Here is a 27,956-nt window from a genome sequence, read left to right as displayed (position 1 = left end):
TTTCCACAGTGATGAATATATTTATTTCTCTCAAGTCGTCTTCCCCAGACCTTCATCTTTAATACACCCAAACAAAAAGTTCCTTAAATTAAAACATCTTAATATTCATGTCTGATGAACCGAAGGTCCTTAGAGTTATTACTGTATGATAACCGACACCTGAATGAGTTTCTCATTACTGATCCAAAAACCGACTGGTAGCAAAATGGATCAGTAGGCATTCACATTGTTATCTGTCGTGAGAAACAGATGGAGGTGATATGAGCAGCCAGCTGTGTTTAGTTTATTCTCTTGGTTCCCTTCACTAATGTACACACAATTAATTCATATTAAAAACCTTTGCAATGATCTAAGATCAAATGTCTGTATGCTCCCATATTTTAGTGAACAATGTTGAAATTTACAATAAATCTAAATAAAATATCACATAATAAAAGTAAATTACTTCACTTTGATGACGTGAATGGAAGGAAAACATTAAGTACATTAGAGTATAAGTAAACACTTTGTGTGCATGTGCGTGCTTGTTATTAGGATGGGTCAAGATGAAATGTTGGGAAGATTACACTGTACATTTATATATTTGGAAACTGAGTAGCAACACTAACAAAATACACTTACACACAACATTAAACCTATGGAAAGGCTTTTGTTGTCTTTAAAATGATTTGCAGTATTACACTCAGTGGGTCTGGTGACTGTGTGTGAATGGTCAGATGGGGAATTGCACTTCTGTTTCATTTCGTCCAGTATGTTCTGAAGGATTCCGTTTCAACCGGGTCTTACTCTTTGATCTAGAAGATAAGCATCAGTAGTATTAAAAAAAAAGATAAAATTGCCAATGAGTGCAAGATATTGTACAGTATATCAGATGCAGTATGATAGGCTGTATGTTATATTACCTCTGTGACAACACCAGCAGCAATAGTTGAACCCACATATCTAAGCATGAATCGGCCCAGTTCTTTAAAGTCCTTATAAAGTTCCAGAGCCACAGGTCTTTGTGTTTGAATCTCTACCACTGCATTTTGTCCTTTGCTTAGACACCTGCACAACATTGGCACCACATTTATTCAACAATAAAGAGATAAAACTCACCCTTACATCTCTCAAACCCATATATTTTCTCTTCTGCACAAATTAAAGGGATAGTTCGGCCAAAAATGATATTAAACTCATGATTTACTCACCCCCAAGCTGTCCGAGTAGCATATGTCCATCGTTTTTCAGACAAACACATTTTCGGATATTTTAGAAATTGTTTTAGATCTTTCAGTTGATTAAATGTAATGTTACGGGGTCCACGACCTTCAAGTCCAAAAAAAGTGCGTGCATCCTTCACAAAATAAATCCAAACGGCTCCAGGATGATAAACAAAGGTCTAGTGAGGGCAATCCACGCGGTCAGGCACGTGCACACATAGACATCAAAGGGGGCTTGAGCACCTGCCCTTTTTGTTCCTGGAGAGAAAGTGCCCTTTTTTTTCTGGGGTGCTTTTTATTATTTTTTAAATAATATAATCTTTATTCATATAACAACTGATGTCTGTCTGTTTCTTGTGTTTTTTACTTATTACTTATTTAATTTAACATGAATTCATTCAGGAATCATTTCAATGAAATTTAAACTCAGAAAAAAGAAAATTAGCGCTATTTGCGGTACACAAACGGTTAACAGATGAGTCCCGCCTCCAAAACTCACATAGCTAATATGATTGGCTTTACCTTTCTTAAGTCCCGCCTCTCTAACCTACTTTGCTTTATGATTGGTTTGTCTATCCTCGTGTATTGCTGCATTGCAATCGCGCTTGTAAGCACCAAAGCTCAGCCTGAATGAGACGCGATGTGCATGATTATGCAGCAGCAGGCTATCGGTAAGTGTGTGAGGAAGAAAGCATTCTTATATTAACAGTTTTATGCATAAAATATTGGACACGTCGTTACACATAACGATTCAGGGACATTGTTTTCCATGGCAGTCCCATATTAACCGGAATAGTTGCAAACTTTTAACCGTATAGTGTATGTAGTTAACAGACTGCTCATAAAATAATAAAGCACAAACAATAATATAATTGCTCACTACAGTAGTAAGCTTTTTTTGCGTTTTTTTGTAATGGCTGTTAAATAAGTATAATGTGTTATACCGGAGTGCTGGAGTAGATTGGGAAGAAATCTGATGGTTCAGTATTTTACTTGCCCATTCAGAATTTTCACATCACAAAAAAGTAAAATTTAAAATACAAATAAAATAGGCCTAATCTATATTTGTTTTTTCTGACATGTGTAACCCTCATAAATATGAAACCTAAGATTAAAGGTGCTAAAGGATGTGTTGCCATAATATGTTAAATTGTTCTTTGATAATTACATAGAAGGAATCTGGCTTTATTAAGTGCAAAAATGATCCAGAAACGTTTTTATATGTCCATTTACAACCCTAGAATTTGTCATTTGAATTAAATGGTCTATTTTTGCTCTATTTGAAAGGGTCATGAATAATAATGTTGAGCTCTGATCTGAGGCTTATGCCAGAAGCTCACATTAGTAAACAGACCGTATCAGACGAAAATACAGATTTTGAGTAACAACTAATTGTTAACTAATAGAGCTTCAGCTAAACACTAGCATATAGCATTTATTGGCATGTAGCGCTTAGCAGTCACAACTTTGTTTTTAGCATTTTAATAAATTAATGTGTAATTTAATGTTGGTGTGTACATTGTGTCATCAAGAGTCTTTCCACCTGAAATTTAGAAATCTAAATTGGTGAATTTAGAAGAAATTTACAGATGCAAACAGATGGAGGATACACTCTAAAAAAAATAGTACATCTGAGTAACTGCATCTGGTACTGTACATTAATAAATAAAACTGAGTAGAAATAAGTTAACATTAAACATTAAAAATAATTATTAAGTTGCTGTATTTTGTCAATCATTTTTGCAGTGATTTTTTTCAGTAAAGTTAACAAAATAGCAGCAACAACCCTCTTCAGTTTACAGTGAATATTTGTGTTGATTTTAAAGCGTTATGTATTCTGATAACAACAAAATAACTAAAATGATGTAGTGTCTTGTGCAAAAATAAACAAATCATTAGTAAAACACGCCCCTCTGCTGGATGCAGTTGTTTAGGTTATTCTAAATATATACTTGAAAGTAGTAGCTTAGAAAATGTTTTCAAAACATGCACATTGTGTAATGGTTTCCTTTGCTGCTCTATAAACCTATAAAACTAAGGAGACCATGGTTTCTGTGTGAACTGATTATTTTGTAGACATCTTTTGAAAATGAAACAATTGCGTAAGTTTGAGGAAGATAAAATTATTAACTTTTTAAATTAATTTTTTTAAAAACGAAGTGAAAGTTGCGTTAATATATATACTTTTTTGTTTAAAAAAAAGAAAAAAATATATAATTATGAGAAGTGCCCTTTATTTCACTTGAGCCCCTGCCCCTCAAAATGTCTGTGCACGTCCCTGCACGCGGTGTTGTTGTCGAAATATCCATATTTAAAACTTTATTAACGTAAATAACTACCTTCCGGTAGCGCTGCCATCTTAGACTCCTCTGTATTCAGGAGAGAGTATTAGCGTAGTGTACGCACTTTTCTTAGTGACGTATGAAAAATTTGGAGGGCGGGAACAGCAGCAGAGTAACCTCCATAGGCTGCTTAAGCTCTCATCCTGAATGCGGACGCGACTAAGATTGTTTATCATCCTGGAGCCGTTTGGATTCATTTTGTGAAGGATGGACGCACTTTTTTTGGACCTGAAGGTCGTGGACCCCGTAACATTACATTTAATCAACTGAAAGATCTAAAACATTTTCTAAAATATCAGAAAATGTGTTTGTCTGAAAAACGATGGACATATGCAACTCGGACAGCTTGGGGGTGAGTAAATCATGGGTTTAATATCATTTTTGGCCGAACTATCCCTTTAAATGTATTATCATCATTTATGATGTATCAATGAGGTCAAACCTTGGTTGAAACTTGGCTGAAAAGTTTAATCAATGTACCTTTACAGGTGAGCTATACTGCCCCCGAAGGCAAAGCGCAGTTACTTCACAATTGGTCAAATTTGAGTAAAGGGTATAGTTCACCCAAAAAGGAAAATTGTGTCAACATTTACTAAACCTTATGTTGTTCTAAACCCGTGTAAGTTGTTTTATTTTGATGAACACAAATGTTGATATTTTGATAAATGATGGTAAGAACACAGTTGACGATACCCATTGAATTCCATTGTATTTGTTTTTCCTACTACGGACGTCAATGGTTACAATCAGCAGTGTGCTTAAAATCATTTATCAAAATTAGGGCTGTCAAAAGATTAATCGCGATTAATCGCATCCAAAATAAAAGTTTGTGTTTACATAACATATGTGTGTGTACTGTGTATAATTATTATTTATATATAAAAACACACCCAATCATGTATATATTTAAGAATTTTTTTTTATATTTATATATAAAATATTTATATTTATATATAATATAAATTATAGAAATGTATATACAGTATTTAAATGCAAATATTTCTTAAATATATACATGAATGTGTGTGTATTTATATATACATAATATTTATACACAGTACACACACATATGCTATGTAAACACAAACTTTTATGTTGGATGCGATTAATCGCGATTAATCTTTTGACAGCCCTAATCAAAATATCTTGTGTGTTAATCAGAAAAAAGAAACTCATACAGGTTTACAAAATTTTCATTTTTGGGTGAACCATCCCCTTAAAGGCTTGAAATACATGTAAACTTTGTGACATCTGTTCTGTCTTGTGAAAGTCTTCTGGTTCAATTTCTCCCATTTCAGAGAAACAGTGTGTCGAAATTGCAGTAACATATTTGACTGGCTGGTTTAAGTGCATTTTTCTCAGTTTCAGTGTTTGCGTAGTTACTGTACTTATACAAAAGACATGGCATGCTGTTTTGCCTATTTAAAAATAAAACCCTAAGGGACACTGGTCTTCCTTCAGTTTGAAAAACAGCATAACAGTTTTGCACCAAAGCCAGAAAATCTTACAGGTTTGGAAAAACACAAGGATGAGTAAATAAAAATAAATTACAGTACAACACTCACTTTGGTTTCTTCTTGAGAACTTCGCCACTGCTCTTGTGTAATACACTGACTAATTTTCTAATAGTCGCTGGTTCACTGATTGTCTGATAATGCAGAAGCACCTGTCAACCAGATATAACACACACACACACATCAACATCCAGCACACAATGCTGAAAATTACAAAATACACTTTAAAAAAACAGTAGCCTACTGTGCAAAAGTCTTAGGCCACCATTAGAATTGTTATTTTTGCAATGGTATGACTAATATTATATATAATTATTTATCAGTCTATGCATTAGAATTCAACAATAAAATACAGGAAATTTGCATGCAGTTTTAAAAAAGTAATAAACAATAAGATTTTTATTTACTGTGATCTTTTTTTACACTTGAGCAATAACGTGAACCTGCAGACTCTCTTAAACTTAAATAAAATGAAATCCTAAAATTTTAATCTAATGACTTCAGGACTTCAGTCTCCTCAAATGAGTTTAAGATGTGCTTAGTGCCAAGAGAGTGACAATTTGCTTGATGCAGGTGAAACAAGTGCACAAAATACCCTTTAAGTACACTTAATAAATGTACTATTTTCACACACAAACTTAGTTAAAAATCTAAAAATCATTAGTACTTCTTAAGGTAGACTTAAACACCCAAGTTTACTAAACTGTGCTCTTTTGAGACGCCATTTATTTAAAATACACTAAAAATCCGTTGAAGCATCAATGTACACTTTGCAACATTAGGTGTAATTTTTTTACAGAAGTGCACTTATTAAAGGAATATTCCATTTTCTTTAAAGAAAAATCCAGATAATTTACTCACCACCATGTCGTGTTGATGTCTTTCTTTGTTCAGTCGAGAAGAAATTATGTTTTTTGAGGAAAACATTGCAGGATTTTTCTCATTTTAATGGACTTTAATAGAGCCCAACATTTAATACTTAACTCAACACTTAACAGTTTTTTTCAACGGAGTTTCAAAGGACTCTAAATGATCCCAAACGAGGCATAAGGGTCTTATCTTGCAAAACGATTGTTATTTTTGACAATAAAAATAACAAATATACACTTTTAAAGCACAACTTCTCGTTTAAATCCGGTCGTGATGCGCCAAGGTGACCCCATGCAATACGTCAAGAGGTCACAGAGGACGAACGCGAAACTCTGCCCCAGTGTTTACAAGTGTTGAGAACGAGGACCGATCCTACGTTGTTGTATGTGGAATGATACTAATTAATGTCTTTGTGTCAGTTTATTGTTTACAATGGTCCGCAAATGTGCGTTTTATATATGTAACACGTGACCTCCCTACATCACTACGCATTTACGTTAGGTCGCGCTGGACCGGATTTAGACGAGAAGTTGTGCTTTAAAAGTGTATATTTGTTATTTTTATTGTCAAAAATGACAATCGTTTTGCTAGATAAGACCCTTATGCCTCGTTTGGGATCGTGAAACTCCGTTGAAAAAAACTGTTAAGTGTTGAGTTAAGTATTAAATGTTGGGCTCTATTAAAGTCCATTAAAATGAAAAAAATCCTGGAATGTTTTCCTCAAAAAACATAATTTCTTCTCGACTGCACAAAGAAAGACATCAACATTTTGGATGACATGGTGGTGAGTAAATTATCTGGATTTTTCTTTTAAGAAAATGGAATATTCATTTAATTTGAACTTTTAATTTGTATATTTTTAGTGAACACTTTTACACATTCTGGTATATAACCATCCTTTATCAAAATATCTTCTTTTTTTGTTCATCAGAAACACTTTATTTTTACCTGGAGGAGCTTATTTTGTCTTTGACAATTGTATTTTTAAATTGTGTGTTCATATTTCCTGTATTTTATATCTTTGTATCAGTTTTCCTTTTGTTTGAATCTTAAAGATACAGTGTTTTAGCGGCATCTAATGGTAAGATTGTGAATTGCAACCGACCTCAATTTCAAAACGCAATGAGAACCTACAGTAGCTGCCACAGGACAAACATGTGGTTGTCTGAGACAACGTATGGATAAAACGCACTCTATAGAGCAGTTTGTCCATTTAGGGCTACTGTAGAAACATGTAAGGAAACCGGCATGTATGTAGATAAAAACGGCTCATTCTAAGGTAATAAAAACAATACAGTTCATTAAGTAAGGTCTTTATACACCACTGATAATATAGTTATGTATAGTATATTATATTGCATTTCTGTCAAGAGATCCTCCTAAAAGTCACATTAAACCTTTAATAAAGAGACCTGAAAAAATATATATGGATGTTATTGAAACTAATTTTATAACAGCAAAGCTGGTGGTGGCCTAAGATGATTGCACAGTACTGTAAGTGGGATTGTATTCTCACAGGAAAGCCTTGCGTGATGGGAAGTTCAATATTAAAGAGGAGAATTCTGGCTCGAAATCTTGTACACGCTTTGATTGGCACTTTGGGATCACAGAATATGCATCCAATACTATGAAGAGAAAAGAGTGATGGGAAAAATGTTGATCTTACAATTATCAAATAAAATATTATACAATCATTATATTACAGTACAATATAAGGTAATACTTTCAAAATTGCAAGCTCACTTTATTTTGATAATATCCATCCCGGTTACAGTCAGACTGACATGATCTCCGGCAGCTGCCCAGTCTAATGGTTCATCATGAAGAGTTATACCTACGAATAAATAAATTAGCATTCAGAATCAATCTTAAAGCATAACAAGAAAACAAGTATAAAAGTAACACAACACAAACATCAGGGGTTTCATGTATAACACTGCATAGATTTCATCCTTAAAAAAAAAGAATATATACAAAAATCGCATACACTCATTGCAATGCCTATTTTGCTCATACCAACGTTTATACATCAGGGCCTAAAAGAGAAAAAATAAATACCTCTTCACTAAAACCACCAGCAGAGGGAGCCCTCACAATTCTAATCAACATACCCCATACAGCAATGAATCGTACTGGAAGTTGATGTAAGGTGGTGTGTTTACCTTTAACGGTGCAGGTCTCATTAGGAGGCATGGCCAACATTTTATCTCCTGTCTGGATATATCCAGCCTCGATTTTCCCCGTCACACAGAACCCAGAGCCCTGATCTAAAAACAGTTTGATTATAATTAAAATTATATCTCTCTCCCTCTGAATGATAAGGGTGAGTGTTGTGAATTAGTAATAACGGGGCAAAAATAAATGATTTTAAAAAGAGGGAATACAAGCAATCCATGCATCACATAGATATATGTGTGTGTGTAGGTTGGCAGTAAATACTGGTGATTGTGCCGACCTTTGAAGACGTCTGATACACAGAGTCTGAATGGCTTCTCCACTGACCTCTGAGGCGGCTTAAATGCATCTGCAGTGAGACAGAAAAGGACGTGAGAGATGAGGAAAGATGCATCAGGTTTTCTGTTTGCCTCATCAAGTTTAAGTGAGTCAGAGTAAAACTGCTGATGATTCTCACAACTCAGCCGCCAATCACATCACAGCATCACAACACAAATGCTGCTATAAAAATCATCAATGTAGAGGCTTTTACACACACACACACACACACACACACACACACACACACACACACACACACACACACACACACACACCTATCTGTTCCAGTAAGCACGGTCCAGTGTACCAGGCTGTAAGTTCTGGTTCTTTACTTTTCGTAGTGAGATTCTCCCCTGAAAGGCCACTTGTAGGGATGTAAAACACGTCAGTATCCTGAAGAGACAATAAAAAAGTTCAACATCTTTAACAACTTCAGCATTTAAATAGTGGCCATCTACTTGTCAACTGTGCATATGCAATAAACATCAACACTTGCAAAAAAATCTACTGTAAATGTAATGTACAGCAACTTTGGCACTGTATGACTTTCCTGGCACATGGTTTATTCAAAACGACTTGCAGTGCATTCAGATCTTTTTTGTCATGTTTGAATTTTAAACATTTACAATCATTAAAGGATAAAAAAAATCCAGATAATTTACTCACCACCATGCCATCCAAAATGTTGATGTCTTTCTTTGTTCAGTCAAGAAGAAATTATGTTTTTTGAGAAAAACATTCCAGGATTTTTCTCATTTTAATGGACTTTAATGGACCCCAATACTTAACAGTTTTAATGCAGTTTAAAATTGCAGTGTCAAAGGACTCTAAACGATCTCAAACGAGGCATACGGGTCTTATCTAGCGAAACGATTTTTGGCAAGAAAAATAAAAATATGCACTTTTAAACCACAACTTCTCATCTTCCTCCGTTCCTGTGACGCGCCAGCGCGACCTCACATAATACATCATCACGTCAAGAGGTCACAGATAACGTATCGAAACTATGCCCCAGTGTTTATAAGTGTGGAGAAAGAGGACCGCTCCGACGTTGTTGTATGTGGAATGATACTAATTAATGTCTTTGTGTCCGTTTATTGTTTAAAATGGTTTGCAAATGTGCATTTCATATATGTAACACGTGACCTTTCGATGTCATTACGCTATTACGTGAGTTCACGCTGGCTAGTCACACGAACGACGGAAGATGAGAAGTTGTGGTTTAAAAGTGCATATTTTTTGCCAACAATGACAATCGTTTCGCTAGATAAGACCCTTATGCCTCGTTTGGGATCGTTGAGAGTCCTTTGAAACTGCAATTTTAAACTGCATTAAAACTGTTAAGTGTTGGGGTCCATTAAAGTCCATTAAAATGAAAAAAAAATCCTGGAATGTTTTCCTCAAAAAACATAATTTCGTCTCGACTGAACAAAGAAAGAAATATCTGGATTTTTATTATTATTAAGAAAATGGACTAATCCTTGAATGATGTTTAATGAGATCACTTTGATCTTCGATTTTCCTTTTTGTGTGAACTATTGCAATAATGTACACATACAGTATATAACCACACACATGTGAAACTGGCGGGGCAAAGATTAATTGTTCTCAAAATGTCAGCTGTGGCTTGTTTCGTTTGTCATCTCTGATATTTCTGATATGGTGCCAGCTTAAGTCAACCAGAATGGGAAGATTAATTTATAAAATGTACAAATAAATGTACATAATTTTAGTAAACCTGAATTCGGTTGTAGGTCAGAGATCAGATTAAAATCTCAGTCTATCATATGCACACAAAATATCTTAAATGAAAGTAACACCTACCATTAACGAAACAAGGTTTGTTACATTTCTGGGTAAAATAAACAAAGGATAAAAATAACGACTGGGAAACGTATGAAGCACTTTGCACGCATGCACTTCACCTTGAAACCAGCTTGCTTCAAAAAGTGACCAAGCTTAGAGATGATTTCCTGGAACCTCTCTTGCTGCCAATTCACCTGCACAACACAACACAGGCGTACAAACTTAATATGACGTGAAATGGTGGGAGAGAAGCGATAGCGAAGTTCTCAGACATAAAATAAATACATGATTGACATGGTCGTGGTTACTGTAGGATCCTGTGGTCACCATGGTTACCCACCTGGTCCATCTTGTTGACAGCGACGGCAAGCTGCGTGACTCCGAGGGATCGAACAAGCAGGCCGTGCTCGCGGGTCTGCCCACCTGCCTCGAACCCGGCCTCAAACTCCCCACGGCTGGCATCTACTACTAACACAGCAACATCCGCCTGCCATTCACACAGACACACACACAGGAATGACATCATCAACCATTAAGACTAACAACTTTGAACTTTTGTGACATTTCTATCAAAATGAAATGGCACTACTTATGATAATTTGATAAATGATGGAAAATACACAATTGATGTCCCTCATTGACTTCCATAGTAGGACAAACAAATACTAATCGAAGTAAATGATATGCACCATCATTAAACAAAATATCTACTTTTGTAGTCAAAAGAATCAACTCATACGATTCAGAACAACATGAGGGTAAATTTATCATTTTTGGGTGAACTATCCCTTTAACATACATATAAGGTAAAAAATCTGAAATCTGGAACACGTGATCTATTTAATGTTTCCTTTAAAGGTAAAGTGTGTCAACAACTTGGTGGCGAAATATGGGAAAAGATTCAAAATCTTACATTCTTCCTAATCAATATTGCTTTGTCATGTTACATTCAACATTCAGCACACAACCAAGACACGCCCATCTAACACATGCTTGCCCCCAGAAACCCTTTCTCAGCAGACCGACAGCAGGAAGTGAGTAAATCCGGCCTGTACAATGTGACTAATTTCATTCACTTGATTTTTTAACTATCAGCCAAATCCAAACACACACACTCATATTCGGAGTACTAGTGGCGACAGCACCCAAATTCACTAAGTGCAGGTTTCATTGACACTTTCACAAGAGACATAGTTTGCCTGGTCGTAAACTAACTGATGAATGAATGGCCTCGTGACTTGACTGTATTAAGCTCCGTTAAAGTACCTGCGCAGCACCTGTGATCATGTTTGGAATGAAGTCCTTGTGTCCTGGCGCATCCATCAGTGTGACAACCTTAGAGTTTGTCTCAAACTTTGTCATGCCTACATCCATGGTCACTCCTCTGGGAGAGACAGAGAGAAAGATGATGAACAAATGAAATGTGGTTGAGGTCATTTTTGTTAAATAATAGGAATGCTTAGGTTGTGTGTGTTAAAGAGACCTGTCTCTCTCCTCTCCGGTCTCATCCAGAACCCATGCATAGGCAAAAGATGCCTTGCCAGCCTTCTTGGACTCCTGCTCGTATTTATGCATGGTTCTCTTGTTAACATTCCCCAGCAGATACAACACATGACCCATGAGAGTACTCTTACCAGCATCTACGTGACCTATGCAAACAAACATACATAGAAATGTTGATGAAAACAACTTGTTGAATAAAGTCATTAGTTTTGTTGCAGTCTACAGGACAGTCATGAGCCTCCCGATTTTCATCAAAAATATCTTAAACAATCAAAAGACTTCGGGGTTCCCACACCATAGGTAACTTCAAATTTAAGGACCTTTCAAGGACTTTCCAGGTCCAATACCCTCAAATTAAAGGAGTAAATATGGGGACACATTTCAAGTGAGAGCAAGGTTACATTGTGTTACCTTTTAAGATGCATTGTTACAGTTCCCTTTCGAGGGAACTCGCGCTGCGTCACTGCGGTGACACTTTGGGGACAACTCCAGGGTTTAAGTGTGTCTGAATGTGTTTGTCAAATTTAACCAATGGTCAGGCTTAACGACAAAGACAGGGTGACGCAGGAGCCAGAAAGTATAACGCCTTCTGAAATATTGCCAAAGACGGCGTTACAAGGATGCAGGAAGTATGGCAAGGTAGACGCAGTGTCTCATTCCGTTCTCAGGGAACAACAGTTACATACGTAACCCGAGACATTTTCATCTGTCAAACACAACTATGCAAAAAAGCATTTTGGTATGAATCAACATTCGCATACAGAAGATATAGCCATTTAAAGTGAACAGTTTAGCACGTGTGCTTAAAAAGTCTAGAATTTATGATATTATCCTACACTACACAGGGAATAATATGGATTTTTTCCAGAAAACCTCTTGCATAAAATAGATTCAAGCACTTTCAATGACCTGTATCTATGTATGTATATTTTCAAAAACTTCCCAGGGCCTTGAATTTTTACCCCAGATTCAAAAACGTTCAAGGATTTCAAGGACCCTTGGGAACAAAACATCAAATTAAAATGCAGTACCTATAACAACCAGGTTAAGTAACGGCTTTCCTCCTTGTCTCTTCTCCAGTTCAGCACGGATGTTGAGTTGCTGTTTGCTTTTTCCAGGTGGGCGAGGTTGAGTTTGGGTGGCTGGGTCCTCAGTCACACACACTGGTTTGGAAGGGGTCTCAGGGGCAATGACATCTGGGCTTGGCCCCCTACGGACTGCAGAAGCAATGACGCCATTTTCTTCCGCACTATGTAGACAGATAAATGCAAATATTACCATATATTTCTTAACTTTAATTTGATAAAGGTTTATTGTTTTATTTACAAGAAATGTTTTATGCAAAAACCACTTTATGCATCAAATATTAAACTGATTTTCATCCAAATGGACAAGATTATACGGAAACTTGGGCCAGTGAGTAATTTAAAAATTAGTTTAAACTAACTTAACATGTAAAGTTAACTATTAAACAAAAACATGATGGCTGCCCCACCTGCAAACCCCCCAAAACCCTACTTATTAAGCTCAACGGGTGTGGTCTGTGGCTTAAGGAAAGGGAGTGATAGGCTGTGGGTTAGTGTTTGTGAGTGTGAGATTAATCTACAGGCACCAGCCAGCTCTGTGGTTTTTTGCTTTCCCAGAATACAATGCAAACAGACAACGCAGGGCCGGTATGAAGAATGAAAAGGTGAGGACTGTAATCGCAAGATATAGAGTGAGACCTTAGGCGCATAATACAGGACAACAACAATTCAATATTCAATGCGGTTGCCTTGTGTGCACACTTTGGCAATAAAGCGGATTCCAATTAATACTGAATGAAAAGAAGATGGTGATTTAGGTAAAAAGCATAAAAAAAAACTAGGCTAGTCATTTCACTGATAATAATTTCATGCAAATGCAGCGTACAGTACATTTTTTGCAGGGAAAGTCCCCATGAAAAAACATTGGGGTTAAATGTTTTGTTCACGGGTGCAATAGTGATAGATGATCTATTTTATGAATCGCACTTTATTGGGGTTAAACCTTTCGGTTATGAAGCCAGATCTTTATCCACCTAACTAAGCACCCCATGTTATCTCAATTTGCTTACCTTGGTACATCAAAGCCCATGGTCTGCTTCTTGCCCGATACGGTCATACGCGCAACTTTTGGTACAACCTCCGTTTCGACCCGACTTTCTGGTGCATCCCGTGCTTTGGCTAGAACGTAAAAAAGCATGCATAGACTAAATATGTGCACATCCAATGCCCAAAACACACTTTTGGACATTTCATTTATACTTTTAACACTTTAACAATTTAACACAAGACCTCAACAGACAATGCATGAGCGTGATTTTTTGTGATATTCTTAAATGTATAGACTGAATGCACTGTAAGTCGCTTAAGCATCTGCCTAATATGTAAATAAAAGCAACTGTACATGCCATTTTGACTATGCTTCAAAACGAATGACAGTGTTTATTTTATGAAAGCAGGTTTCCTGTTCGGTACAGTATAAAGTGTTACTCATTTCAAACGAGCAGATATGCGTGTCAGTGCGCATTACATGTGCTGAGCCTCGTTTTTTCGCTATCTGCCTGAAATTCATGAGTCAACTCCTCCACGCTGCACCAAAACAGGCAGAAAGGGGGATGGGATGATCAACAAAAGAAGGATGAGAGACGGTGCTTTCTGTCCCTGTAAGGTAAATGGCTTTAACGTGCACAAGGTGTCTCGTCATAGCAGTAGAGCTGTTTCGGTGGCGACAGCCACAGCCAGTCATCTCGCTCTGAACGCTGAACGCTATAGCCAGGAAAGGGTTAACTCCTGCACGTCAGTAGTACTCCCACACTGACTGTGCACTTCCAGCACACAAAGGGTTAATGCGTTTAACGAATGCAACCTAATGAGAGGAGGTAATGCGAAAAACAACTAAACATCAGGCGTTAGAAAAAGGTTTTTTTTTCTAGGGAAAAATACCATGGGAAAACACTTTAAACTCTGAGTCACCTGGAAAAAAATCATTGATCGTAATCATTTTTAGGTACAGCTACATGTGACTATCGGTTGTGAGAGTGTGATGGTGTTTAATTACAAAAGTAAATACATGGTGGACCCCACACTTATATGCACAAAGATACACATTCAGCCACGCACAAACACACACACACCTGTTACAGGGACAGGAAGTACTGGGAAACATAGATACCAGTTCACCTGCTCGCACACACACACACACACACACACACACACACACACACACACACACACACACACACACACACAGAGAGAGACAATCAGCCACACCCACATAATATCTACCATCTATACACACTCAGCAACACTTAACACACAAACCACACCCACGCAACCTATCTGAAGACACAGGCATCAGAATGTTATGTGCTGCCAAATTCAAAAACAAAAAAATTGTGTATTCAAAAAACAGAGATGTGTATATGTCAATGAGCAAAAAATTATGTTAATTGACACATCACACAGTGCATTGAATGCATTAAAACTCAAAAGGAGTTGACACACTTCTAATAAATAATAAAATAAAATAAATATTTTGACTTTTTACACGGATGACAGATGATAAAATTAAACACAGTCTGCGAAAACCCAACTTAAGTAATTTTTGCAATTTACTGTTTTCTACATAAAATCATCCTGAATCACGTAAAGCTTATTTTATAAAAATATAACCTTGATATTTTTACTGAGTAAGGTCATGCCAAAGATTAAAATTAATGTGAAATCAATGACTGAAATGCGCCTTATTTGAGGAGTCTTAATAGATGATCAGACTTACAGGGACACTCCACTTTTTTGAAAATATGCTAATTTTCCAGCTCCCCTGGAGTTAAACATTTTATTTTTACCAGTTTGGAATCCATCCAGCTGATCTTTGGGACTGGCGGTACCACTTTTAGCGTAGCTTAGCACAATCCATTGAATCTGATTAGACCATTAGCATCGCACTCAAAAATAACCAAAGAGTTTCGATATTTTTCCTATTTAAAACTTGACTCTTCTGTAGTTACATCGTGTACGAAGACAGATGGAAAATTAAAAGTTGCGATTTTCTAGGCAGATATGTCTAGGAACTTTACTCTCATTCTGGCGTAATAATCAAGGACTATGCTGTTGTAACAAGGCTGCAGCAGGCATTGTGATATTAAGCAGCGCCCGAAAATAGTCCCCTTGGTTACTTTTAATAGCAGGGGACTATTTTCAGGCACTGCGTAATATCATTGCGCCTGGTGCAGCCATGTTACAGCAGCAAAGTCCTTGATTATTACGCCAGAATGAGAGTATAGTTCCTAGACATATCGGCATAGAAAATCAAAATTTTTAACTTTCCATTGCTCTTAGTACACGATGGAACTACAGAAGAGTCAAGTTTTAAATAGGAAAAATTGTGAAAATCTTTGGTTATTTTTTAGCCCAATGCTAATGGTCTAATCAGATTTAATGGATTATGCTAAAAATGGTACCATCAGACCCTGAGATCAGCTGAATAGATATCAAAAAGGTAAAAATCAAATGTTTAACTCTAGGAGAGTATATTTTCAAACAAAGTGGAGTGTCCCTTTAAAACTGGATTTTATAGACAGGGTCACAAAAAATACACAAATAATAATTCTGGAAGAGGGGGCTGGCTACCCCTTGCAGCTAGTTGCATATCTGTCATCATAACCTGAGGGTCAACAGTCAACAAGCCCCAACCAGACCACTAAACCTTCATTACTTCAGTAGAATTTACATTTAGGGATTTAGCAGATGCTTTTATCGCACCTTACAAGTGAGGAAAAATAAAAAAAATTGTTTTAGATTTATATCTATTATGATTTATATCTATTATGATTTGCATAAAAAAATTGTAAACACATTCCTGTGGTGTACTATTTTACGTTATTACCTCATCTTATGATTGCCTTAATTGCCTTAATTTTTTTTAAACCTTACCTTATTTATTCCAAACGGTTATTTTAGCACCGTACGTGCCGTAGGGTTTGGCAATATTACAAATGTAAACAATAGTGCCAAGAAAGCATTGTTGACTCAATGTCCAATAAAGTTCAATAGAGCATCCTTGTGTGACAACAACAAAAAACAGGTACAAAAATACTTGTAAAAACACTGCAACACACCCTTCAGGATATGTAAATGTGTTCTTCCTAGAAAAACGGATCCAGGCCTAATCAAACACAGTGAGACGTGATCCTACATGACAATGTCTTTACCTCACAGTTAAATCCCCCAAGCACATCTCTTCATCTTTCAGGACCTCATACCCTCATAGACTCTCTGTTTGCTAAACATTGTAAATCCAAATCCATGGTGCAACAGTGACACATTAGTGGACAGAAAGCTTGAGTGTTTTCTAATATGTTCACGAAGAATTAACTGGTAGCATATGCATTACCAGTGCCAAGGTCATAGGCTTGAATCCCAAGGAACGCATACCTTAAAGGGATAGTTCACTTTAAAATGAAAATTCTGTCATTATTTAGTCACCCTCATGTTGTTCTAAACCTGTATGAATTTCTTTTTTCTGATGAACACAAAAGAAGATATTTTGAGAAATTATGGTAAACACACAGCAGATAGTGACCATAGACGACCATAGTAGGAATAAAAAAAATATGACGGAATTTAATGGGTACCGTCAACTGTGTGCTTTCCATCATTTATCAAAATATTTACTTCATCATTTATCACAAAACTTCCAAAAAAAAAAAAATCCCTACTATGGTCAATAGAAGTCAATGATCACTATCTGCTATGTGTTTACCATCATTTCTCAAAATATCTTCTTTTGTGTTCATCAGAAAAAAGAAATTCATACAGGTTTATTACAACATGAGGATGAGTAAATGATGACAGAATTTTCACTTTAAAGTGACTATCCCTTAAAATTCACTGTTAGTCACTTAAAGGGACACTCCACTTTTTTGAAAATATGCTCATTTTCCAGCTCCACTAGATTTAAACATTTGATTTTTACCGTTTTGGAATCCATTCAGCCGATCTCCAGGTCTGGCTGTAGCATTTTTAGCATAGCTTAGCATAATCCATTGAATCTGATTAGACCATTAGCATCACGCTCAAAAATAACCAAAGAGTTTCAATATCGAAAAAAATCGAATCTTTATTTTTTAGCATGATGCTAATGGTCTAATCAGATTAAATGGATTGTGCTAAGCTATGCTTAAAATGCTATCTCCAGACCCGGAGATCAGCTGAATGTATTCCAAAACAGTAAAAATAAAGTGTTTAAATCTAGGGGAGCTGGAAAATTTGCATATAAAAAGTGTCCCCTTAAAAGTATGCCCCAAAATAAAATAAATAGATGGAGAAAGTAATAGATCTTTAAAGCTCACAGGTCGCATACAGACTATTCGCATTTAATTATTCTTTAAATATATTTTTGTAAAATTGTACCATGCACAAGTAAACACACACACACAAACTAAAGAGGTCTGTGTTGCAAAGGATTCCAGCAGGAGGCGCTAGCGCAACAGGTCCTGGTGAAACAGGACCCATAAAAAACAAATCTTCTTTCCAAAACACAAACAACCCACACTAGTCACTACCTTCTCTTCTTTTGATAAAAATCCGTTCATCCCCTCCTTTTCCATAATCAGTTATTTTTTAAAAGCTGACTGTGGCCAGGTTGTCCCATAACTATGGGGAATCCCCGTACACTCACTTCTCTACCACCATTCAGATATCCTCGGTTCACAATGACACCTCATACACCATTACAGATTTTCTCACCATACGGCCGTGCCCATACACACCTATTAAAAACAATGTGCACTTTTGAAAAGCTCACACTCGCGGACCGAAGCAACAGGTCATCACACGAACTGACTGATATGTACACATATCACACTCTGATCTGATCTGTCTCACTTAATCTTCCACAAACACAGAAAGACAATGGTTGACAAAGGCTTTATCCCTCACTGTTTGTGTTACTGAAATGAATGATACACCTTGAATCATAAGACTTGTTGAGAAGGTGTGCTATTATTTCAGTAATCCGACTAAGATTGTTTTATGCAAAGACCAGAATATCAAGAGACTACAGAGAGGGATTGGCTACATAAAAATGCTTTAAAAAATTATTCAACCACGCTAGGATTTTGCTGGTGAGTTTTGCATGGTCAATTCTTTAGAAAATGTAAAGCTCTAGTTAATAATATTCTAATTCTCACTTTTATTTAAATCAGGCATGGTAGTTAAACTTAATGAAGCTTGTGAAATTCAAATCAATCCAAATGATCCAGGTCAAAAGTTTTATGCCAACATGAATTCACTAAAAACTTGCAAACTTTATCAATGATGTGATCATGTTAACTCTCAATAGGATCAATAAACTCGCTCTTTCTCGCTCTCTGACCAATCTATGTAGTGCTTCGTGTCTCGCAGCACAGGCACAATGACATATCACCATTTCTGCAAAAGCCACAAAGTGCAAAAAAGGGAGAAAACGTCAAAGAGCACTAACAGGGCCAGCTGTGAACCAGTCACTGTTTCCTGTGTGGGCGATGAAAAAAGGGCAGAAAAAGAGATGAGGGGAAAAAAGGGATGGATGACTTGAGGTGGTCAGATGGCAGAGATAGAATTAAAAAAATGAGGGAGTAAAAGACAGCGAGTGTGAAAGTTAAAGATACAGCATGCTTTTCAACAGCAGCTCTTCATGTTTTTCCACCCACACTTAGCTCGGCAAACAGATAGTTAACAAGTGCATATGAGCGAGAAAAAAAACAAGTCTATAGAGTTAAAGCATCCGAACAGAAAAGTAATTGGCATGTAACAAAAATTGTAAAAAAATAATGTGCATGCATGGTCCTTGCCACTATGATGCCAGGCCTTTGGTGTGCAGTTATCACCTTTTAGTCTCTATAATGTTAGTCAATATTTATAGCTCGGGCCATTCTTCTGTTCAAGTCTATGGTATTACTTAAATAAAAATCTTTGCTTAGAAAAAAAATAGCACACTTCGCCTGAATAAGTTGACACAAAAATAGGTTTGACACAGAGGTTTTTGAAAAACCCCTAACCCCAAATATGAGCAATAGTAGTAGTAATATCTGCTTTAGCAACCACCATTACTTATGAGTGCTACAAGGTTTAGAAAAGCTTTAACCTCCTAAGACCCAAGCTTTGGTTTGTCTTTTTTTATTCAGATTTCTTCCAGCTATTTTGAGGTTAGGAAGAACCAATAAATATAATATCCAAATATTTTTCTTTGAACATGAAGCAGTGTAATTGTTAACATTTGTGTGCAACAGGTTCCAGTTACACAGAATTAAGTATTATGGTGCAAACATCAACAAATGTGATGTCCACGTATGTGGACACACCAGGTCTTAGGAGGTTAAACATTTAAATGTTACCTTACACAAACTTTCAGTGTTTAAGGGGCGGTTTCCCGGACAAGGTTTAGGTTAAGCCAGGAATAGGCCTTAGGGCATTTAAATAGCCTTTACAAACAAACAGTACCGGTGTGCATCTTGAAACAAAACAATGGCACTGATATACGTTAAGGTACGTCAGGGCAAGATGTTTTATATTAAGGCAGCTCAAACATGCATTTTAGTCTGGGACTAGGATAAGAGTCCAGCTAGGACGGTCCTTATTTTTCAACTTTTAAAAGTTCATGCTCTCACCCCACCAATATGTTTGAATAAAAAAATAGGGCAATATTAATTAATATTTAGAGGTTTCTCAAGACCTCTGAAGTATAACACATTCGCGTATTATTCAATACTTTGTGCTAGCATGTATAATTGTTTAATAATATATCCGTATGGCAGCAATGGACTTATTTGACCATGCTCCATGCACTTAAAACTCCTGTTTTAATTGTGATATATATTTAAAAGCAAGAAAGTTTCAATGTGAATGAAGCACAATAGACAATACACACAGAGACAATGGCTGAAGCAACACGAAGCAAGTCCGCTATATGGTTACTCGGATCAGAAGAGACTGAAATAACTGGAACAAAGTTACCCCTCCAAGAAGCAAGTTTTGTGTGTTTTTAAAGGGTACAGTTTTTGCAAAAATATGTGATTTCGGAAAACATTCAAAGGCTTTGAGCAACCTCTAGATATTGTAGGAACTAATCAAAATTTTGCACAGTGTGTTTTTATTGATATCCTAAAACATTTAGGGGGTGAGAGTTGAACATTTAAAAAAACATTTGACCCCTTATAAGGACCACCCTAGAAACCACCCGTTTGTGTTTATTACTTTAAGCCTTAAAACTAAGCAATGAACATTTATTATTAAAAACAGAATCTTCTTTAGTTAAGAGCTTAACTAGTATTCAACTAGTACTATTATGTGGATTTTTTTTCAGGAGACCAGGTCAGAATTCAATGAGAAGACTGAACTAATCTTTCCAGACCATCTTTGGACTTACAGTATGCATGCGTGTGTTTGCCCCCGTAAGAGATGGTATGGTATAATGAAAGCAATGCCTTTGTAAATCTCATCCAATAAGCACTGGGCGTGTTTAACACCTTCACGCAGCCACAAAGACTCTCAGTTTTATATCTACATAACATACGCAGACGTAAGTGATGGAGACCACAATCTAACACACCCATGAACACAAATACCCCCACAGTTCCACACAGTCACACCATCATGAATCTCAGAAATGAAATGAGAAAATCTTTATTTCAAAATCTATACAAATTTTACAAACAAAATGTACATCAGTGCTTAAAAACAACTTAAAAAGGCAGCGAATATGTAAAAAAGGTAGAAAAATATTTACTAAACATCAGTTATAATAACTAAAATGCACGAGTTTGTGCTTAGGTGTGGCAAAAGATGCAATAGGAAAAACTCCAGGTGTCCCCCGAACCCAAAAGTCTCCCAATTCTGTGTGTGTGGTAAACCAGAGCTGCTCCTCATTTCAAAATACACAAAACAGCTGTACAGAGAGGTTTCTGTTGTTTTCCTTTACATCGTTTTTTTTTTTTTTGCTATACTTCACATTCAGTCTAGTATTTCATCGGCAAGATATCAAAACGAATTATATATAAATAAAAAAGAGCTCCTGTGAATATGTACACTAAACAGGAAATAAAAATTCGTAAGATAAATCTTTAAAATAATACTATTCATAAGGACTATTAGATGTCTTGTGATATCTAAATATCAAAAATTGTCCTTTATTACAATTCAGTGCCATGTTTCTTCGTCATTCATTAGATTTAAAAATTGAGATCAATTCGATTTTTAAAAAAATGTAAATGCATTTTAAATAATTTCAGAGCTTTAAATGAAGGTCTACAATCAACGTCGGCATGTTATGAAGTAAATGTAACCACTGCCGTGTTGTGAAATATTAAGTGTTATAATACAGGGACATATAAAATAAACCTAAGGCTAAACTACCCACTCAAACTTGAGAAAGTATAGACTGAAGATGCTTTAAAGAGTTTTTACCTTTAAAACGTAGAGTACTATCAATAGTGATAGTGGGATGGACTAATTTTGTCATTCCCGGGTAAAAGCTTTTCTTTGATTCGCCTTAACAACGTCATCCGGAGAGGGCGTGTCGAAGTTAAAAGGAGTGATGTGATGGAGAGGTGCACATTGCACTCGTTCTTTAACGGTTTCCATCTGCTTGCTATACAGGAAAGCGTTATGTCTTGCTGCTTTACTTCGCAAGCTCTTCCGTCTTCTTCCACGCACACACATTGCCAACGCAAAAATGGACGGTTCTGCAAATACACCTTTTTTCTGACTAGCGGAGATGTGTAAACTCAAAAAGACTGGCAAGCGCTTTTCTTGGCAACCTGGAGAAACGTTGGGAGATGGTTGGGACATGAGCGTGCTAAGATCAACATTCGGATTTAAACTTAGTGGGCGGGGCTTAGGCATAGTCATCATAGATTTGTTTGACGCATGACGGATCGCCCCTTCGTTATTTCCAATTTCGCGAGACGCCGAGGATGCTGGAAGCTGCGGCCCTTGGCTTTGGGATATGAGGTCAAATAGGGATGGTGCCCCCAAAAAGCCAGGAGGAGGTTTCGCAAGATGTGAAATGTTTGTAAGCGGATCATATGCATTTTGCGGTCCTGGCATGCAGTCATAGAGTTCAGGACTGCTGCCCTGATGCTCTTGAATAAGATCAGCTAATGACGGACTTCCCACCTGACCTCCAACCCCACGGGTTTTATCAGGCCCAGGTATTCCCAACGGCCCACTGTTTTGCAGGACAGAGCTCAAACTTCCTAAAGAGACAGGAAGGGGAGCGCACCTCCGAGGGTCCTGCAGCGTCAAACTATTTAGTGAGCAAGCGAGTAAGGTTGGGGTAGATGTTAGACTAAGACTAGATGGTATAGAAGTTGAAGTTTCCAAAGACGGACCAGTAGAAAAAGTTGCACCAGAACAAAGAGAGAACATGGAGTTTAGTGGGGCACTATGACCATGAGCAGCAGATAGTGGGACGGTTGGATATGGACATAAACCAAAAGGAACTTTAGGGCCTTGGGTGAGACCGGAAGTGAGAGGAAAAGTGTAGTCCAACGAGAGACCATTGGAGGGCACAAGCGGGGGCACATTAGCACTTTTCTGTCCATGCTCAGCTATTAGTTGGGCCAGTGAACTTTGTCCTAAAGCACTAGAGTGTCCCTCATTTGACTTTCCCAAATTTTGACTTGAAACTGCTTTTAAACCACCATTTACCAAGCTGCCCAGACCAGGGGGAAAAGTTTGAGCAGAAGTTAAGGGTTTGTTTGTCTCAGACAGGGCTAACAAATCACTAAGGCTATACGACTGCACTTGGTCCGTTATCAGTGGTTTGCATGTTGTTTGTGTATTTTTTACGGTCTTTGTCCTATTGTGTAAAGAAGGTAATAAGGCTCCTTACCTTGCAATGGCCAATTGTAGTCAAGAGTCAAGTTTTTGAGAAGGTGAGATTGGTGAACAATGTTCATTGGTTGGCCAAGACCACAGAGAGAGAGAGATAAAAAGGCAATACGTTAGTTCAAATATTCCCAGTCACAAGACTTTTTTAAGTTGTAAAATAAATCTCTGGTGTCCCCAGACAACAAATGTGAAGTTCTTGCTCAAAATATCATATAGATAATTTATAATGTGTTAGCAAAAACGTGCTGTTTTGGGGTGTGTCCTTTTAAATGCAAATGACCTGATCACTGCAATAAATGGCAGTGCTGTGGTTGGATAGTGCAGATTAAGGAGTGGCATTATCCCTTTCTGACATCACAAGGGGAGCCATATTTCAATAACCTATTTTTTCACATGCTTGCAGAGAATGGTTTTCCAAAACTAAGTTACTGGGTTGATCTTTTTCACAGTTTCTAGGTTGATAGAAGCACTGGGGACCCAATTATAGCACTTAAACATGAAAAAAGTTAGATTTTTAAGATATGCCCCCCTTAAAGTCTAAGGAAAAACTAAAATATTTAGTTTTATGAACAAAAACTATTTTAGCTTTTGAAACTGAAACACATTTGAAAGCTTTAGGTTCTACCCAGTTTTGGAAAAACCCTGGAGCTTAGCATTTCCCTTGAGACTTCATGCCAACTTGTGTGTCTCTTTTAAATTCAATAGTCTTTTTTGTGGTTTTACTGAAAGGATTTTAATTTCAGATTCATAAGAGGGCATATTTTTAAGTGGAAGTGGCACAGGTGCATTTTGGGTGGTTGATTTTTTTTTACAGTAATATTGATGGTTGCAAAAGTAAGGGTTTGCTTGTGTGTACCTTTTTGCGGTGCAGGAATCGTAACGGGCTCTGGCTGTTGGTTGGTTCTGGTTGAAAGGGTGTTTGTATTGGTTTTCTCTTCAGTCAGAATGAAGTCAAGGGCTCTTTGAGGATCATAGTCGTACTTCAGAGCTGCCTGGGTCAGCGTGGCATCTGGAAACGAGTCTCCCAGCACTGCTCTCATTTGATCCAAACAGGAATACAACCGACCTGTCCCAACACAAAAACATGGAAACCTGATATAACACATCTTCCCAGTGGAATTTTATGTTTTTTCAAAAACAGAAAAAGGACATAACATAAAAGTTTAAATACATATTAGGGTTGCACAGTATACTGAAATTATCAAAATATTGCAAATATGCATTCTCAAAAAGCATACAGCAATAGCTTGCAGTAAACAATGATTTTAATACTTCAAAAGTTTATTTAATCAAAGTTTTAGCAAAGAGACAAAAATGTTCTACTGTGAAAAACTGTCAAATATGCATGTTTGTTTTCAGTTTTTTAATACATTTTAATAAAGTTTAAATAGATTTTCAAAAATAAAACATTATCTTATTGCATACCATATTATTTATCTAGTTGCCGACTAGCGCTCAGTATTGATTCAGATGTTCCAGATCAATTCGATTTCGATTCTCAATTCAATTTTCGATTCTGGTTCTTGTGTCGGCTTTTTATACTCGATTCTCGATTTAACTCAATGAATATAGATTTAATACAAATACTATATTAATAAAAAAGAACAGTGAACAGCAGTTTACAAGTGGGTAATTAATAAAAAGAAATTAAAAGCCACATAAAGACCACATAAAATTAAGATTAATTAAAATTAATAATCGAAAAATCGATTTTTTTTGCACAGCCCTATTGCCGACCCCCTAACTTTTATTCGCAGGTGTTTACAAAATAAAGAAACTATGTCTACAGACGGTTTCAGCGAACTCAAGCGCGGTGCCGCAGTTAATAATTATTTATACCTTAGTTGCATTAAAGTACAGTATATGACAGTTCAGAGACTAGTAGCAAAAGCGCAAACATTAACCTGGCTTTGAGAGCAAATGTGAAATAATGACGTCACAGATATGCAAATTAGTACGTCAAGAACCGATTCAGAATCGAATCGGGACCCTAAGAATCGATTCATGAGGGTCCAAGCGATTCCCACCGCTAGCGGTTATGCTTCTTGCCGGTTGCATAAACATAGGCATGAAGTTAAGACTGCTTCTTAAAAACATGTCTGATTAACTAGAAATTAGTTAGGGCTTATCAGTCTTACTATTTGGATCTAAATTAGACCAATCTACCTTTTTATGTAACATACTAAAACAGTTAGAATCAGTCTTGAAGAAAAAATACATGGCTAACTTTTAAGACTAGAGTCAGAAGTTTATGCAACCGACCACAGATCTGTGCTAGCGACTAAACTGACCTCTAAATAAAAACTTTTCAGTTTCCAAAAGACGAGGGGAGAGAGTGAGCATGGATCACCACTGTGCGAATTTGGCAGCAAGACAAGAATTTAAGGATTTGTAGCTAAAATTGTATACATTAATTTTACACATTAACGGTAGCTCAGTGTAATAGTTAATGCGCTTTACCTATAATTTAATGGTTATTTATTTTGCTTGTGATTTAAAAAAAATCTACTCTAGTAGAAGGACTCTCTTGTTATTGATTCAATCCGGAAGTAAAGTTTGGACAACAAAATACATTTGTTTATGTTGTTGTTCTGAAACAAGAAATTGCCATTGACCAATTTTAAGAAAACCCTTTATAATTAGGCGGGTTTAGACTCATGTCAACAAATCACTAACAGATGCTCTGTCCAACCTCCAAATCATATGCATATAGCTAATCTTTTTTTTTAATTAAGAGTGCAAATTTTTTGATGTTGGCACAAAATCAGTGCTTGAGAGGAAATAATAATAATAATATACAGAAATGCATTTCAGCATCTTTAAACTATTTAAAGAAATCCTTATTTATTCTAATACCTGTATATACAATTTATTCGTAATATATGTGAGGTCATACCTTGCTCGAGAGGGTCAAGTGTGTGTGTGATTGTGGGTGAGGTTGGCATCTCCTCCTCTTCCTCATCTTCTGCCTCCTCTAGTGGTTCCACTTGTCGTGCATGCCTTGAGTCTTGCCGCGAGTAGATAAACTGAGCAGCTACAAGCCACAAATATTAATAAACATCTCAAACAACTTATGATTTCATATTTAATATTGAAACGTGTATTACATGCAGACATATGACGACACTGCTCATGATGATATCAACCAGAAGAGCAGTTTACATAAAGACAGTGCACTGTTGATAAAGTTTTAAATATGGATTTTTTTATAAAAAAAATCACATTGACTGCCCTCAGAAGGCCTTTATTCCTCCTGGGGTCATGTGGATAACTTTTGTGGGTAATGGATGCACTTCTTTGGGCTTCAAAATCAGTAGCACCATTTACTACAATTATAAAGCTTGGAATAGCCAGGACATTTTATAACATAACTCTGATTGTGTTCGTCTCAAAAATTTGAGTCATTTCGGACGGCTTGTGGATGAGTAAATCATGGGGTAATTTTCATTTTTGGGTGAGGTATTCCTTGAAGTCACATAAATAACAAACCAGTGGCAGGTGAAATGCAGTAGTCATCTTCCAAGGACTGTCCGTACACGTCATCATCGTCTAAATCTGTGTAAAGAAAGAAATGGAGAATATTCTGTTAATCTGTTATCGTCCAAACTATATAAACTACTTTACATAGCTCACAAACAGAAATGCTTTGGAAGGGACAAAAGCAAATTTGCCTAGTCAGGCACCTGAAACACACAGCTGCTACAAACAATAGGCCTACTACAAGAACAACAATAACAGTAGCCAGAAACAGTGAATTTATTAAACCTTACAGGAAAAACAAGCTACATTTATATTATAAAAGAGTTATACTTCATACAGTGAGGTTTCTGACTGTAAACACAAAATGTTTACACACGCTAAATGTCACCAAAGGTAACTTACTATTAAGTTAAGAAGTAAATTTGACCACGCTCGTGTTAATGGAGATTATGTTATACGTTAGTTTAACACATGACAGGTGCATGTCCAGCTGTTTCTGTGTGAAAGTGACACGACAGCAGTCATAAGCTGAAGTACTACGTATGCTACTAAATAAACCAGCTAGATAGGAAGCATTTAGGCCTCAGCATATAAAAGCGATAAAAGATACTATTCCGCGTATCTACCTTCGTCGTAGTTATACCCTCGTACATTCCTGTGGCGGGACATGTTTTGTTCGATGGCTTTCTTTCACGTAAAGAGAATAAATAGTGTAAGAAATCAATTATCAATGTAAAGTTTAGACATGCGCCTCACTCTACACCCGCCATGTTGACAGTGAGCGAACAGATGCGGGAGGGGTGCGCATGCGCAGTAAATAAAACAGAGTACTAGGACGTCCAGCGC

At 36.7% G+C, this 27,956-nt stretch overlaps 1 protein-coding gene across 2 annotated transcripts; it reads right to left on the bottom strand.

Moving 5' to 3' along the window:
• Positions 1–27,897, bottom strand: hbs1l (HBS1-like translational GTPase). Of its 2 annotated transcripts, XM_065285462.1 has the most exons (18): positions 27,737–27,897; positions 27,120–27,185; positions 26,527–26,664; positions 24,487–24,696; positions 13,829–13,937; positions 12,765–12,982; positions 11,714–11,879; positions 11,497–11,614; positions 10,571–10,717; positions 10,350–10,424; positions 8,700–8,817; positions 8,384–8,452; positions 8,091–8,195; positions 7,672–7,762; positions 7,445–7,553; positions 5,110–5,210; positions 903–1,047; positions 1–794 (listed from the first exon to the last, which is right to left on the bottom strand). In XM_065285462.1, the coding sequence occupies exons 1-18, from the start codon at positions 27,777–27,779 to the stop codon at positions 783–785; spliced, it is 2,040 nt and encodes a 679-aa protein (XP_065141534.1). In that variant the 5' UTR covers positions 27,780–27,897; the 3' UTR covers positions 1–782. The 2 variants fall into 2 exon arrangements, with proteins under 2 accessions (XP_065141534.1, XP_065141535.1); XM_065285463.1 differs by lacking the exons at positions 1–794; positions 903–1,047; positions 5,110–5,210; ... (9 more) ...; positions 12,765–12,982; positions 13,829–13,937 and adding an exon at positions 21,400–23,626.
• Between the last annotated feature and the right edge of the window lie 59 nt (positions 27,898–27,956).

This window comes from Paramisgurnus dabryanus, chromosome 21 (genome assembly GCF_030506205.2).
Source record: "Paramisgurnus dabryanus chromosome 21, PD_genome_1.1, whole genome shotgun sequence".
Classification (NCBI taxonomy): Eukaryota; Metazoa; Chordata; class Actinopteri; order Cypriniformes; family Cobitidae; genus Paramisgurnus; species Paramisgurnus dabryanus.
Note: the sequence above shows the minus strand (reverse complement) of the source record. Positions and strands in the feature narration are given on the sequence as shown.

Coding starts and splice junctions, on each gene's coding strand:
- hbs1l (XM_065285462.1), bottom strand. CDS start 27,779: ATGTCCCGCCACAGGAATGTACGAGGGTATAACTACGACGAAG. Junction 8,196..8,383: donor TGTATCAGACGTCTTCAAAG/GTCGGCACAATC, acceptor AACTGTTTTTAG/ATCAGGGCTCTGGGTTCTGT. Junction 5,211..7,444: donor CCATCACGCAAGGCTTTCCT/GTGAGAATACAA, acceptor TCTGGTTGACAG/GTGCTTCTGCATTATCAGAC.